Genomic DNA, 12158 nt, shown 5'->3' on the forward strand with positions numbered 1-12158 from the left:
AAAGTGCTAGGATTACAGGTGTGAGCCACCGCACCTGGCCCATATTGCATTTTTTAAACTGCAAATTGTCTTTCTAATTATCTAGTCCTTCATAACTTTTTCTAGTATTAGTGGCTGAAACCAGGGTCCCCCACCCCTAGGCTGTGGGGCACCAGTCTATGGCCTATTAGGAATCTGGCCACACAGCAGGAGGTGAGCAGCAGGATAGGGAGCATTACTGCTTGAGCTCTGCCTGCTATCAGATCAGTAGCCCCATTAGATTCTCATAGGAGCAAACCCTATTGTGAGTTGTGCATGCAGGATCTAGGTTGCATGCTCTTTATGACAGTCTAATGCCTGATGATCTGAGGTTGAACAGTTTCATCGTGAAACCATCTCCACCTCCCCCTACCCTGGATCCATGGAAAAATTGTATTCCATGATTCTGATCCCTGGTGCCAAAAAGGTTGCAGATTACTGGCTTAAACTTAAACTAACTATTTGTAATTATTTTGTGGGTTAGGCATTCAGACGGGTCAGCTGGGCGATTCTTCTGCTCCAAATGATGGCATTTACCTGGCAGATAAGTTGATACGGAAGGTCCAAAATGGTTTTCCTAATGTTTGGCACCTTCCACTGGGGATGGCAGGGAGGGTAGATTCAGCTGGTATGAGACATTGACTAGAATTTGGCCTCTTCTGTTTGGTAATCTCAGGGTAATTGAACTTCTCATATACTGTCTCAAGGCTCCTAGTGGGAGTATTCCAAGAGAACTAGGAGAGAACTGGTCCTGGCCTTTTATGACCTAGTTTCAAATGTCACAGAGTGTTACTTCTGGAGTGCTCTATTTGTTCAAAATATTAACAAGCCCACTCACATTCAAGGTAGAGGGAGTATAGACCTCACCTCTCAATGGAAGGTATGTCAGAGTTTGTGGCCCTGTTTTAAGGCTTCCACAATACTAAAGGAGAAAAATGACTTTCTGTACTGGGCCTATGACACCAATGACTTAATTTGTGGATATTTTTAGTAGAAGAAGTTTTACTTTCAATTAAGGAGAGACTTTGGTGTAATTTTTTTTTGATACCACAATTGTTAGTGAATCTTTGATTTCCTAAGCAACCAAAATGAATCTTTTCTATGAATCAGACCTGCATAGCGAAGTCTTTACTAGGGGCTCTTACAGGGTGGAATTTATAGACTTTACTGCCTTTGGCTAGTGAGCACACTCAGAGATGAAAAGAGAATGTTAATGGTCGTACTGGGAGGTAGGTTATAGTACGATTAGGACTCAATGGGGTTTCATAGATCCAGTAGAAGAGAAGAGATGTGATGAGAATCAGACGGGGTCTGAAATCGTTAGTAGGCAAGAGATCTGTTTTTGTAAAAATCAGCAAACTTCAGGAAGGGTTACATGATTTTTTAAGTCTAGGCTTGTAGCAAACAAGTTTTAGAAAGCCACCTATAAAAGCACTGGTGATCAGGAGACATAGAGAATGACTGTTCTCAAGGAAAACATTTTTTTCTTGCCTAGTTTTATTTTTTTTTTTTTGCCGGGTGCTGCCTGTCCTGGATGGTAGCATTAGGAGCTGCAGTAGATCAGAATGTCAGGGTTCACCAGGTTGTTCTCATACAAAGGCTAGCAGTGACATTTTAGGAGTTTGCCCATTTAGTTGAACCTTGAATCATACCTACACACAAAACAAGAGGCCCAAATTACCTGAAAGACACGTATAACCCATGTACTAATGCCCCACAACTTTCCACACTTTTGGGGTGGTAGGTTAAAAATTGCTTCTTAGATTGGAGAAGTCAGATCTTGTCAAAACTGACTTTTTCCTCTGTGTCTATTTTGTTATGAAGATATATCTTGTCTTACTGACACCTATGTCTTATATGGCAAGGAAACTTGGCTTTTAGTTTTCTGTCTTGTAGCTAATTAATAAAAATTAATGCAATGATTTCCAAAATGCAGCCCTTTAGATGCCTTCTCTAAGGTCTTCCATTTTAGTGATTCTAACTCTCATCATGGAGGCACAAACCCCACTTGTTGCCTTGGACATACACAATCTCATAAGAGGTTTATACGAAGAAAAAGCTTTGTATACCTTTACCTGCCAAAGAACAAGGGGTCTTCTTTGATTTTGATGTTTGTATATCTCCAGAACATATTTATTATTGCCAATATTAATAGTACCTGAACAGGCCATTCCTATTAGCTTCTGAGCATTTATATTTAGGTGATTTGAAGGCCTAGTCTAGTGTTTTCTGTGATGCTGTAATGCACTCCACATTCTGAAGGAAATTTTCTGGTTTTATGGCACAGGCAGGACTGTAAATGTTTTATCCTAATGCTATCACTGCACACTCATTTGCCTCTGATGAAATGATTTGCACTTGCTGCAATTGTCCTTTTCTTGTATTTGCCATTCTCTTTCTCTTCTCTTTTTCACCTGTCCTTCAGGTCTCCTCTGTCTTCTGCTGGACATCACTTCAGATATTTATCGATTAAAAACTCAGATCAGACTATCATTAAAGTTACAGAGAAATGCCCCTCTTATTCTTTCTCCCATTTCTTCTCAAAGCATTCGATTTTCAGAAACAATATAGAAACAAACAATAATAAACCCCAACAAATCAGCAAACCATTTAACATTTTGCAGGATGGTATATAAATGAAAATGTCATAGTAACAAGGAATCTTGTATCTGAACCTTGTTAACCTAGAAATTATTTTGTTTGTTTTTCCTTTTTGTCTAGGTACACAATGCTAGTGATTTGCTGATTAAACCCTTGGAAAATTTCCGGAAGGAACAAATAGGCTTCACCAAGGTACATTTTCTGTATATGTATAAGATTTTTTTTTAATAGCAATCAAATAGTTGTATGGGCTACTACTCTTCACTTTACAAAGATACGCACCAACCTGCTGGTGCTTTGCTCTTGGCCTAGTCAGCCTCCTAAACTGTGCAAAATAAATGTTTGTTGTTTATGTCACCCTGTCTATGGCATTCTGTTATAGTAGCCTCAACTAACATGACAAAGGGGGTCGGGGGCTGGGTGATTAGTTTCTATGAGAAAAGTGATCATGAAAGAAAGTAAGAAAATCTAGAATTGGCCTCTGACTTTGTGGCCAACAGACTCTGTATCTGTGCATAAGTTGCTTCTCCTTTTGGTGTTTTTGTTGTTTTGTCTGGAAAACTAGCTATCATTTATCAACTGCCTGCTATGTTGAGCACTAGGCTAGGGGTTTTACGTTCATTCTTTAATCACAAGGACCTTGTGTGCTTCTGGCATTTTCCCCATTTCACAAATGAGGTAACTGAGCCTTGGACAAGATAAATAACATGACCAAAGTTATATAACTAGTGATATAGTTTGGATCTGTGTCCCCATCTAAATCTCATGTTCAGTTGTAATTCCCAGTGTTGGAGGTGGGGCCCGGTGGGAGATGATTACATCATGGGGCAGATCCTTCATGAATGGTTCAGGACCATCCCCTCAATGCTGTTCTCCTAGTGGTGAGTTCTCATCAGATCTGGTTGTTTGAAAGTATGTAGCAACTCCCTCACCTCTTGCTCCTGCTCTGGCCAAGATGTACCTGCTTTCCTTTCACCTTCTGCCATGATTTTGTTTCCTGAGACTTCACCAAAGGAGAAGCTGCTATACTTCCTGTACAGCATGCAGAACTGTGAGCCATTAAATCTCTTTTCTTTTTTTTCTTTTTATTATTATTATTATTATTATTATTATACTTTAAGTTCTAGGGTACATGTGCATAACGTGCAGGTTTATTACATATGTATACTGTGCCATGTTGGTGTGCTGCACCCATCAATCATCAGCACCCATCAAGTCGTCATTTACATCAGGTATAACTCCCAATGCAATCCCTCCCCCCTTCCCCTCCCATGATAGGCCCCGGTGTGTGATGTTCCCCTTCCCGAGTCCAAGTGATCTCATTGTTCAGTTCCTACCTATCAGTGAGAACATGCGGTGTTTGGTTTTCTGTTCTTGTGATAGTTTACTAAGAATGATGGTTTCCAGCTGCATCCATGTCTCTACAAAGGACACAAACTCATCCTTTTTTATGGCTGCATAGTGTTCCATGGTGTATATGTGCCACATTTTCTTAATCCAGTCTGTCACTGATGGACATTGGGGTTGATTCCAAGTCTTTGCTATTGTGAATAGTGCTGCAATAAACATACGTGTGCATGTGTCTTTATAGCAGCATGATTTATGATCCTTTGGGGTATAAAGAACTCAAACAAATTTACAAGAAAAAAACAAACAACCCCATCAAAAAGTGGGCAAAGGATATGAACAGACATTTCTCAAAAGAAGACATTCATACAGCCAACAGACACATGAAAAAATGCTCATCATCACTGGCCATCAGAGAAATGCAAATCAAAACCACAATGAGATACCATCTCACACCAGTTAGAATGGCAATCATTAAAAAGTCAGGAAACAATCTCTTTTCTTTATAAATACCCAGTCTCAGGTATTTCTTTATAGCAGTGCAAGAACAGACTGATGTGGCTAGTAAGTGATAGTGGCCTGGATTTAGACCTAAAGGTCTTTTTAGCTTTACATTCCATACTCTTTGCATTAAGCTATGCTGTCTAGATCTTTGCTGTCTATTATGGTAACTACTATCTATTTAAATAAATTAACAACTCAGCTCCTCATTCTTTCTAGCCACATTTCAAGTGCTCAGCTGTCACTTATGTCTAGTAGCTACTGTGTTTGACAGTGCAGATAAAATACATTTCCATCATTATGCAAACTTCCATTGGATAATGCTGTGTGCCAGATAATTTCACATTCTTTTCAGCTTGACCATCCCATGGGTCTCTGTGATTCTCCAATGCCTGTTAAAGAGATGTGAATGACTTTCATTTTTAATCTTTTCATCTAGGTGTAGGTCTGTTTCATGAGCTCTCAATGTATATCCACCATGTAGCAAAGGTTGTTTCTTCTACCAGGGCTAAAATACAGCATCTTGTCCAAGCATCTAGTTTTTTTAGGACTAAGAGCATACCAACCAGTAGATATTATTTGGAATATCATGACAATCAGTTTGGATCAAGAATTTGAAAACAGCAAGTTTTTCTTTTTTTAAAAGACACTATCTTGCCAACTCACCTTCCCAAAGTGCTGGTATTACAGGCATGAGCCACCATGCCTGGCCATGAAACTAGCAAATTTTGAGAAGAAAGAGCAAAGTAGTGGTTGAGCTCCCACTACCTGCTATCATCAGATTTACGTGGGCATTATTAGAAATGACTGGTGTTCAAGCAAAGTGAGTTCCCCGATAGCCCAGCAATACTGGATTCTACTTGTTTCACTGTAGTCTCATTAACATCAATACTTAGTTGGGAGAGGATATGATTGAAGGATAGAAGTATATTTAAACTTACAACTGAGGATAAAAATAACCACTTGTGAAATAATTTGATTTACTTTCATTCCTTTATAAGAATAACACTAGGAAACTAAGGATATGCTACCATGGTTGCCCTCATATTATCTGAGCAAATGGAAATGAATTTGTATTATGTGCAGTCATGCGTTGCTTAATGTTGTTCTGAGAAATGCATCATTACATGTTTTCGTGGTTGTGTGAACTTCATAGGAGTGTGCTTAACACAAACCTCGATGGTCTAGCCTAATACACAACTAGGCTATATGGTATAGCCTATTGCTCCTAGGCTACAAACTTGTACGGGTGTTAACTGTACTGAATAGTATAGGCAGTTATAACCCAATGGTAAGTGTTTGTTTATCTAAACATATAAAACATACAGTAAAAATACTGTATTATAATCTTACAGGACTGTCATTGTATATGCGGTTCATTGTTTACTAAAACATTATTTTGCGGTGCATGACTGTACTTCCTATGGCCCATGCCTGCACTGAGGGTTTTACACATGCTTTCTTCCTTAATTCTCACAGCAAACCTATGAGGTAGGATTTTTAATATCCATTGTCTCAATGAAGAAAGTGAGTCTCAGAAAGGTTAAATATGTATCTATCTTTTTTCATAATTCTTTACCAGTAAGGCCAACCTGCATATCTACAAAGAAGACCAACTTAGTGTGAGTCATGTCATGTCTCCAATAAACTATGTAGAATTCCAGTAGTCAAAATGTAACTTATAGTCTACCCCTGTATATTATCAGTTTATTGCCAATCAGTTCCAAACCTCTCAATACCTGCTCTGTAATAATGGACAGATTTTCTTTAAGCATCTTTCCTTTATAGTGAGCACGCCTTAAACTTTCTCAGTAGAGGGAGCTGGAGGGACGTTGCAGGAGATGGGGGATCTCTTCAAGTTTCCAGCTGAGGCAGGGGCGGGGCAGGGGCAGGGAGGACAGCTGATGGAACTCTGACCCAGCCACCCACCCAGGCACATGGTGCCTCAGTCTCCTTGAAGGCTTCATGACCATGCAGTCCTTCAGCTTCCCTCTGTAGACCCCCTACCCTACATGGCCCGCTTGCTGGTGAAGAGTTATCATGGAGCTATTACCAGCTCTGCAGGGCCCTCATACATTGACCTTGCACCCTAGGGGGTTCCCACCAAACCAGGCTGGCCCCGTTGAGCTCACTTGCAACTCAGTTTTCCCACCTTCTCTTTATACCTTCTCTGGTGGTCACTGTTGGCCTGCTTTTTTTGTACTCTGGGGAGTTGCCTCCTGCTTACACAGTGACTATGAACCACCGGGCCAAATCAGCAAACATTCTGCTATCCAGTGTGTTAAATTTCTCCTCTTCTTTTCTTTTTTTGGGAGACAGGGTGGGTCTCACTCTGTCACCCATGCTGAGGTGCAGTGGTATTATCATGACTCACTTCAGCCTCGACCTCCCTGGGCTCAGGTGATCCTCTCACTTCAGCCTCTCAAGTTGCTGGACTATAGGCACATACCACCACACCTGGCTAATTTTTTTTTTTTTTTGTAATTTCTGTAGAGATGGGGTTTCACCATGTTGCCCAGACTGGTCTCGAATGCCTGAGCTCAAGCAATCCTGCCCTGGCCTCCCAAAGTGTTAGAATTACAGGCATGAGCTACCACGCCCTGCCAAACTACTCCTTTTCAAGTGAGGTCTGACCCCATTAATATATGTCCTTATTGAGTACTTTTCCTTAGCCTTAGAGTACCATATAGAGTTTTCTTATATATTAATTGTTTGTAGTGTTTTATATCTCCTGATTGGACTTAGCCTGATATACCCAGCACTGCTGCTAGCTAGCTTTGTGAGTTCACTGGTTGTGGTAGGTGTTATATTAGGCCCTTACACATATAGATCCATGTTCTCATTTGAACCTCAGAACAATCTTGTAAAGGTTATTATCCTCCATTAACAGGTGGGGACACTAAGTTCAGTGAGGTGTAGCTTCCAAGGTCACTCAGTAGCTTGGATATGAATTGAGTTCTGGTTGTAAGTCTAGGGCTCATTTCACTTTGCAGGAAACAGCACTTCTCTCTGAACCTCAGTTTTCTCATGACTCATGACAACAAGAACAATGGACAAATATTCCAAATCTGATCTTCTGTTAGTTTGAGATTCTAAGGATAATTAGCTAAATATTTGTCCATTGAGTACTAGAAATACAGTAGACAGAACTAGTTGCACTGTAAGTGGAAAATACACCCTAAAACATACTACGGATTTTGGAGACAGTATGAAAAAATAGAAAATATTAACATTTAATTTTGATTATGTGTTTAAATGATAATATTTGGCCACTTATTTTTCCTTTTTGAAATGTGACTACTAAACATTTTAAAATTACATGTGGCTTGTATTATCTTTCTATTGGATAACACTGAACTAGACAAATAAATTACATTTGGTAGATAGCTCCTGCCCATTTGGTAGATAGTTCATGGGCTTTCTCAGGCTTCAGAATCAAGAGGAGGAAGTATTTGATGAAAATTCGTATACAGATAGTTATTTAATTAATTAAATTAGTTAACATATATAAAGATTTTAGTACAGTACCTGGCAAATAATATGCACTAAATAAGTTTCTTTCATCAATCATATGTGCTAAAAATTTTTCTTTCATCACTGTAATTCTTGTTAGCACTGGTAATAGAATAGGGAAAATAGAAAGTGCTCCATGAAACTGTCCGATTGATGATGGACTTACTGTGAATTAAAGATCAAAAAAGAACTGAGAAGTTAATGAATGAGGCAGGAACAGAGGGATAGGGGTGTTGAACATTGAATGTTTCCTGAGTGACTACTGGCATATGAAGAGGTTTCATGTTACTAGGTCTCCCAGTATGTGTCTCTGGCTTTGCAGGATGTGGGAAGATACCTCTTTGTCATAGAAGTGGAGGGAGGTAGGGAGGAAGGATGAAAACAAAGAAGGAAGGAACAAAATAACGCAGATAATGCTCCGAACTAATAGTGAACACATTCTGTATAAACTCATCCTGTTATTCAAGCAGGATTAACTTCTTCAAGTGAATTGATGCTTCAAGTGGCACTTTCCCTTGGATGTGTTTTCTGTAGTGGAATGTGGGGGCAACATGTCTTTTATAACAGAACTCTATTGGTTAAAAATATTTGTAAACCACATCCTTATGGTTAAACCAGATAGATCTTCCTGTTTTCAATTAAATAGGACATGTCTTTCAACTTCTGTATGGAGTTGGTATATTTATGCAATGAGAAGGACACTTGTTCTCCTCCTCCTCCTCCTCCTCCTCCTCCTCCTCTCCTCCTCTTCTTCTTCTTTCTTCTTCTTCTTCTTCTTCCTTTTTTTCTTTTTTTTTTGTCGGAGTTTCGCTCTTGTTGCCCAGGCTAGAGTGCAATGGTGCGATCTCGGCTCACCGCAGCCTCCGCCTCCCGGGTTCAAGCGCTTCTCCTGCCTCAGCCTTCCTAGTAGCTTGGATTACAGGCATGTGACACCACGCCTAGCTAATTTTATTTGTATTTTTAGTAGAGGCGGGGTTTCTCCATGTTGGTCAGGCTGATCTCGAACTCCTGAACTCAGGTGATCCACCCACCTTGGCCTCCCAAAGTGCTGGATTACAGGCGTGAGCCACTGCACCTGGCAGGACATTTTTTTTTTCTAACTTTAATGTGTGATCTGCAATTTCATCAGACTAACCCCATTTCACAATCCTTACTTTTTGAGAAAATAATGCTAACTTTTCCATTTAAAAATTAAAATTTTATAACAGATATATGCATAGACATATTTTTAAAAATAAAATAGTAAAACAGTCTACAAAGAAAATCAAAAGGCTTCTCATGTTTACCCATTACTCAGAGGTATCTACTTTTAATGATTTATGTTTCATCCTTCAGTTATTTTTATATTTTAAAATGTTTATATTACTATGTTTTATTTTAGTTTAAAATTTTTTTCTCCATGCTGTGAATACAGGAGATCATTGCTCACACTTCCCCCTTACTTTCCCTCTTCTACTGTTTAATAATTATAGCACCATTTTACTTCTTGTACTGCTTACTTCTGTTATTTTAAATAATATACTGAGACTCTTATTTCTTATTTCACAAACTTTTGACTCTAGCTTTGTAACGTGAAGATATTAGCACTTCTGTCTTGCTTAACCATTTTAGCTCTCAACTCCCATCAGCCACACCTTCATTTTTCATTTTAGGGGTTATAACATTATTATTCTAATCTGGAACCTTAATGTAATCTTCTTGATGTTATTAATAGACTTATTTTACAGTGGAATAAAACAGTGGACAATCCAGAATTTGAACCCAAATTCCTTGGCTGTGAGTCCATGAATTTTGACATCTCTTATATTGGGTTAATATAAGAGTTAATTTCTGGAGCCAAGGATAGACGAAGGATAATTCCTTTCTTTGCCCCTTTTTCCTAATTTCTTCTCTACTGTGTTTAGATGTCTTTGAGCAGCCACTCTAGATTTCTGTTTGGTTCACTCCTATCCCTCCCACCTCTCAAAATTCCCAACACATGCAAAGTTTGTGCATCCTTCCCCATGTGTACACTTTATCACTTGATTTGCAGAACTCTTCTCACCACTATTCACCTTCCTATAATCATGCAACTTCCCCGCCCCCGCCCTGAGTTCTCTGACCCAAGATTAAGCGAGGACAAGCAAGTCTTAGTCCAACTCTGTTTATAATGGGTCTTTCATCCTGCAGTGTAGAATGCTAGACTGTCCGGTAGGGATGGCAGAATAAAGACTCAGTCATCCCCTCTAGCCTTATGACAGGGAGGGTATTTGTACCCTTTGATTCATATTTTTTGGGTCTTGTCAGAGTTGCCCACAGTATGATGTTTTCAGTTCTTTTTCAAGGGTGCCCCTGCCAGAGAGGAACAGCCACTGAATTGAGCCTTTTTGTGGTTTCTGGTGGGACCAGGGCCAGATCGTCTGACTAAGACATTTGAGTCTGCATTTAACCCACTTCATGGAGAGTGGGAGCTGGTGTGGAAGCTATGATATAGTGTGTTCTCACCCAAGAGATGGCAGGCAAGAGGGCATTGATGACAGGACATGGGATTGCCAGTCTTAATGATGTTTCACATCCATGTGTAGATATCACAGAAAGAACTTTAAGAAAAGGGCCTGTTCTGGAGGTAGATGAGACTGAAAACATATCAAAGATGGCACAAACCTGACAATGTAGATGAAGACAAAGGTGTTAGTGTTGGTCTGCATTCCAAAGGCCAGTGCTTGCTCTGGGAAAGAGGGGAAGGAAACAGTAGCAAACCACCCATTGACAGATTCAAAGAATTTGAATTTCCATATTTGGGTTTCAATGGCTACCAGAGTGCATTAGCAGGGAAGATCAAGTGGCCAAGGTGCTCAAGAATTAAGCTATGTGACAGTAATCCATAAGTGATTTTCAAGTCTGTAGCAAATATTTTATAAGCCTTACAATAATAACTACCATGTACTAGGTACTTGGTTATGTCCTTTCAATTATTACTATTTGTATCCTACAGATGTGGAAGTCAAGACCCATAATGGCCAAATAACTTGTAGAAGGACACATCGTTATTAACAGAAGGTAGACTAAAACAGATTTTTGTTACTCCAGGGACTGTGCTCTTTCTACTACACTGCACTCTGAACCCTGCTTTGTGGGGCTCGTATCAGAAGATTTTTTTAAAAAAGATTAATAATGCCTGTCACCAGTTGAATGGATATATACATTGTGGCAAATTGTCATTATTCTATAGCAATGAGAACAAATGAACTAGAGCTGTTGTTCACCGTAAAATAGATGAATCTGAGAAATACAAGGTTGAGTTAAAAAAAAAAAAGTCACGAAAGATTACCTGCTATATGAGTCCATTTCTATAAAGTGCAAAAACAGGTAAAACTAAGTGATGATGTTAGAAGCCATGTTAGTGGTTACCTCCAAGAGTCGGGGTGTTACTGAAAAAAAAAAAAAAAAAGAATCACAAAGGGCTTTCAAGGGTGCAGGTAATATTTTGTTGTTTTGATCTTGGGTGCTGATGACATGGGTATGTTCAGTTTGTGAAAATTTTTTGACATTTGTACAGTGTATTTTCCAGAGTATATGTTATAATTTCAAAAAATGGAAAAGAACATTAAAAAGCCTTAATATCTCCTTTGTAGCATCTTCCACCAGCAATCCGTGTTTCTTCATACATGGAGGTAGTGGCTTTATGGGTTTATCCTCCTGATTATCCGCATTATGGACCTTCTTCCTCTATTATGACTTTCCTTCCTTTTATCTCATAGGTGCATTTCTGTAAGCAGTATATAGTATTGTTTTACATAATATGCTGGTTAAGACAGTGGACTCTGGAGCCAGACTACCTGGGTTTGCATTTTGGCTCTTCAGCTTAGTAGCTGGTGAGGCAAGTCACTTACTTCTTTTTGCCTTAGTTTCATTATCTATAATATGGGATAAATGATCGTACTTACCACATAGAGTTGTGGGGATAAAATGCCTTATTATGTGTAAAATGCTCAGAATAATTTGGTACACATAGTACACAACATATAAATGTTTGCTATTACTGATTTTCATATTTATAAAAAAGGAATGACCTGCAGGTGCTCTTTTATATATTGCTTTTTTTCCCCATGATTTCTTAAACAATTATCTTTTTTTTTTTTTTTTTTTGACAGGGCCTTGCTTTGTTGCCCAGGGTGGAGTGCAGTGGCACAATCACA

General features: G+C 39.1%; 1 protein-coding gene across 3 annotated transcripts in view; it reads left to right on the forward strand.

Moving 5' to 3' along the window:
- The window catches only part of OPHN1 (oligophrenin 1), a 400049-nt gene that overhangs the window by 165527 nt on the left and 222364 nt on the right, over positions 1–12158 (forward strand). For all 3 annotated transcript variants that reach the window (XM_033200949.1, XM_033200948.1, XM_033200947.1), the window contains exon 5: positions 2740–2811. In XM_033200949.1, the coding sequence (XP_033056840.1) occupies positions 2740–2811 (72 nt within the window). The remainder of the gene's footprint in view (positions 1–2739; positions 2812–12158) is intronic.

The sequence above is a fragment of the Trachypithecus francoisi genome, unplaced genomic scaffold, assembly GCF_009764315.1.
Source record: "Trachypithecus francoisi isolate TF-2019V2 unplaced genomic scaffold, Tfra_2.0 Lachesis_group6, whole genome shotgun sequence".
NCBI lineage: Eukaryota > Metazoa > Chordata > Mammalia > Primates > Cercopithecidae > Trachypithecus > Trachypithecus francoisi.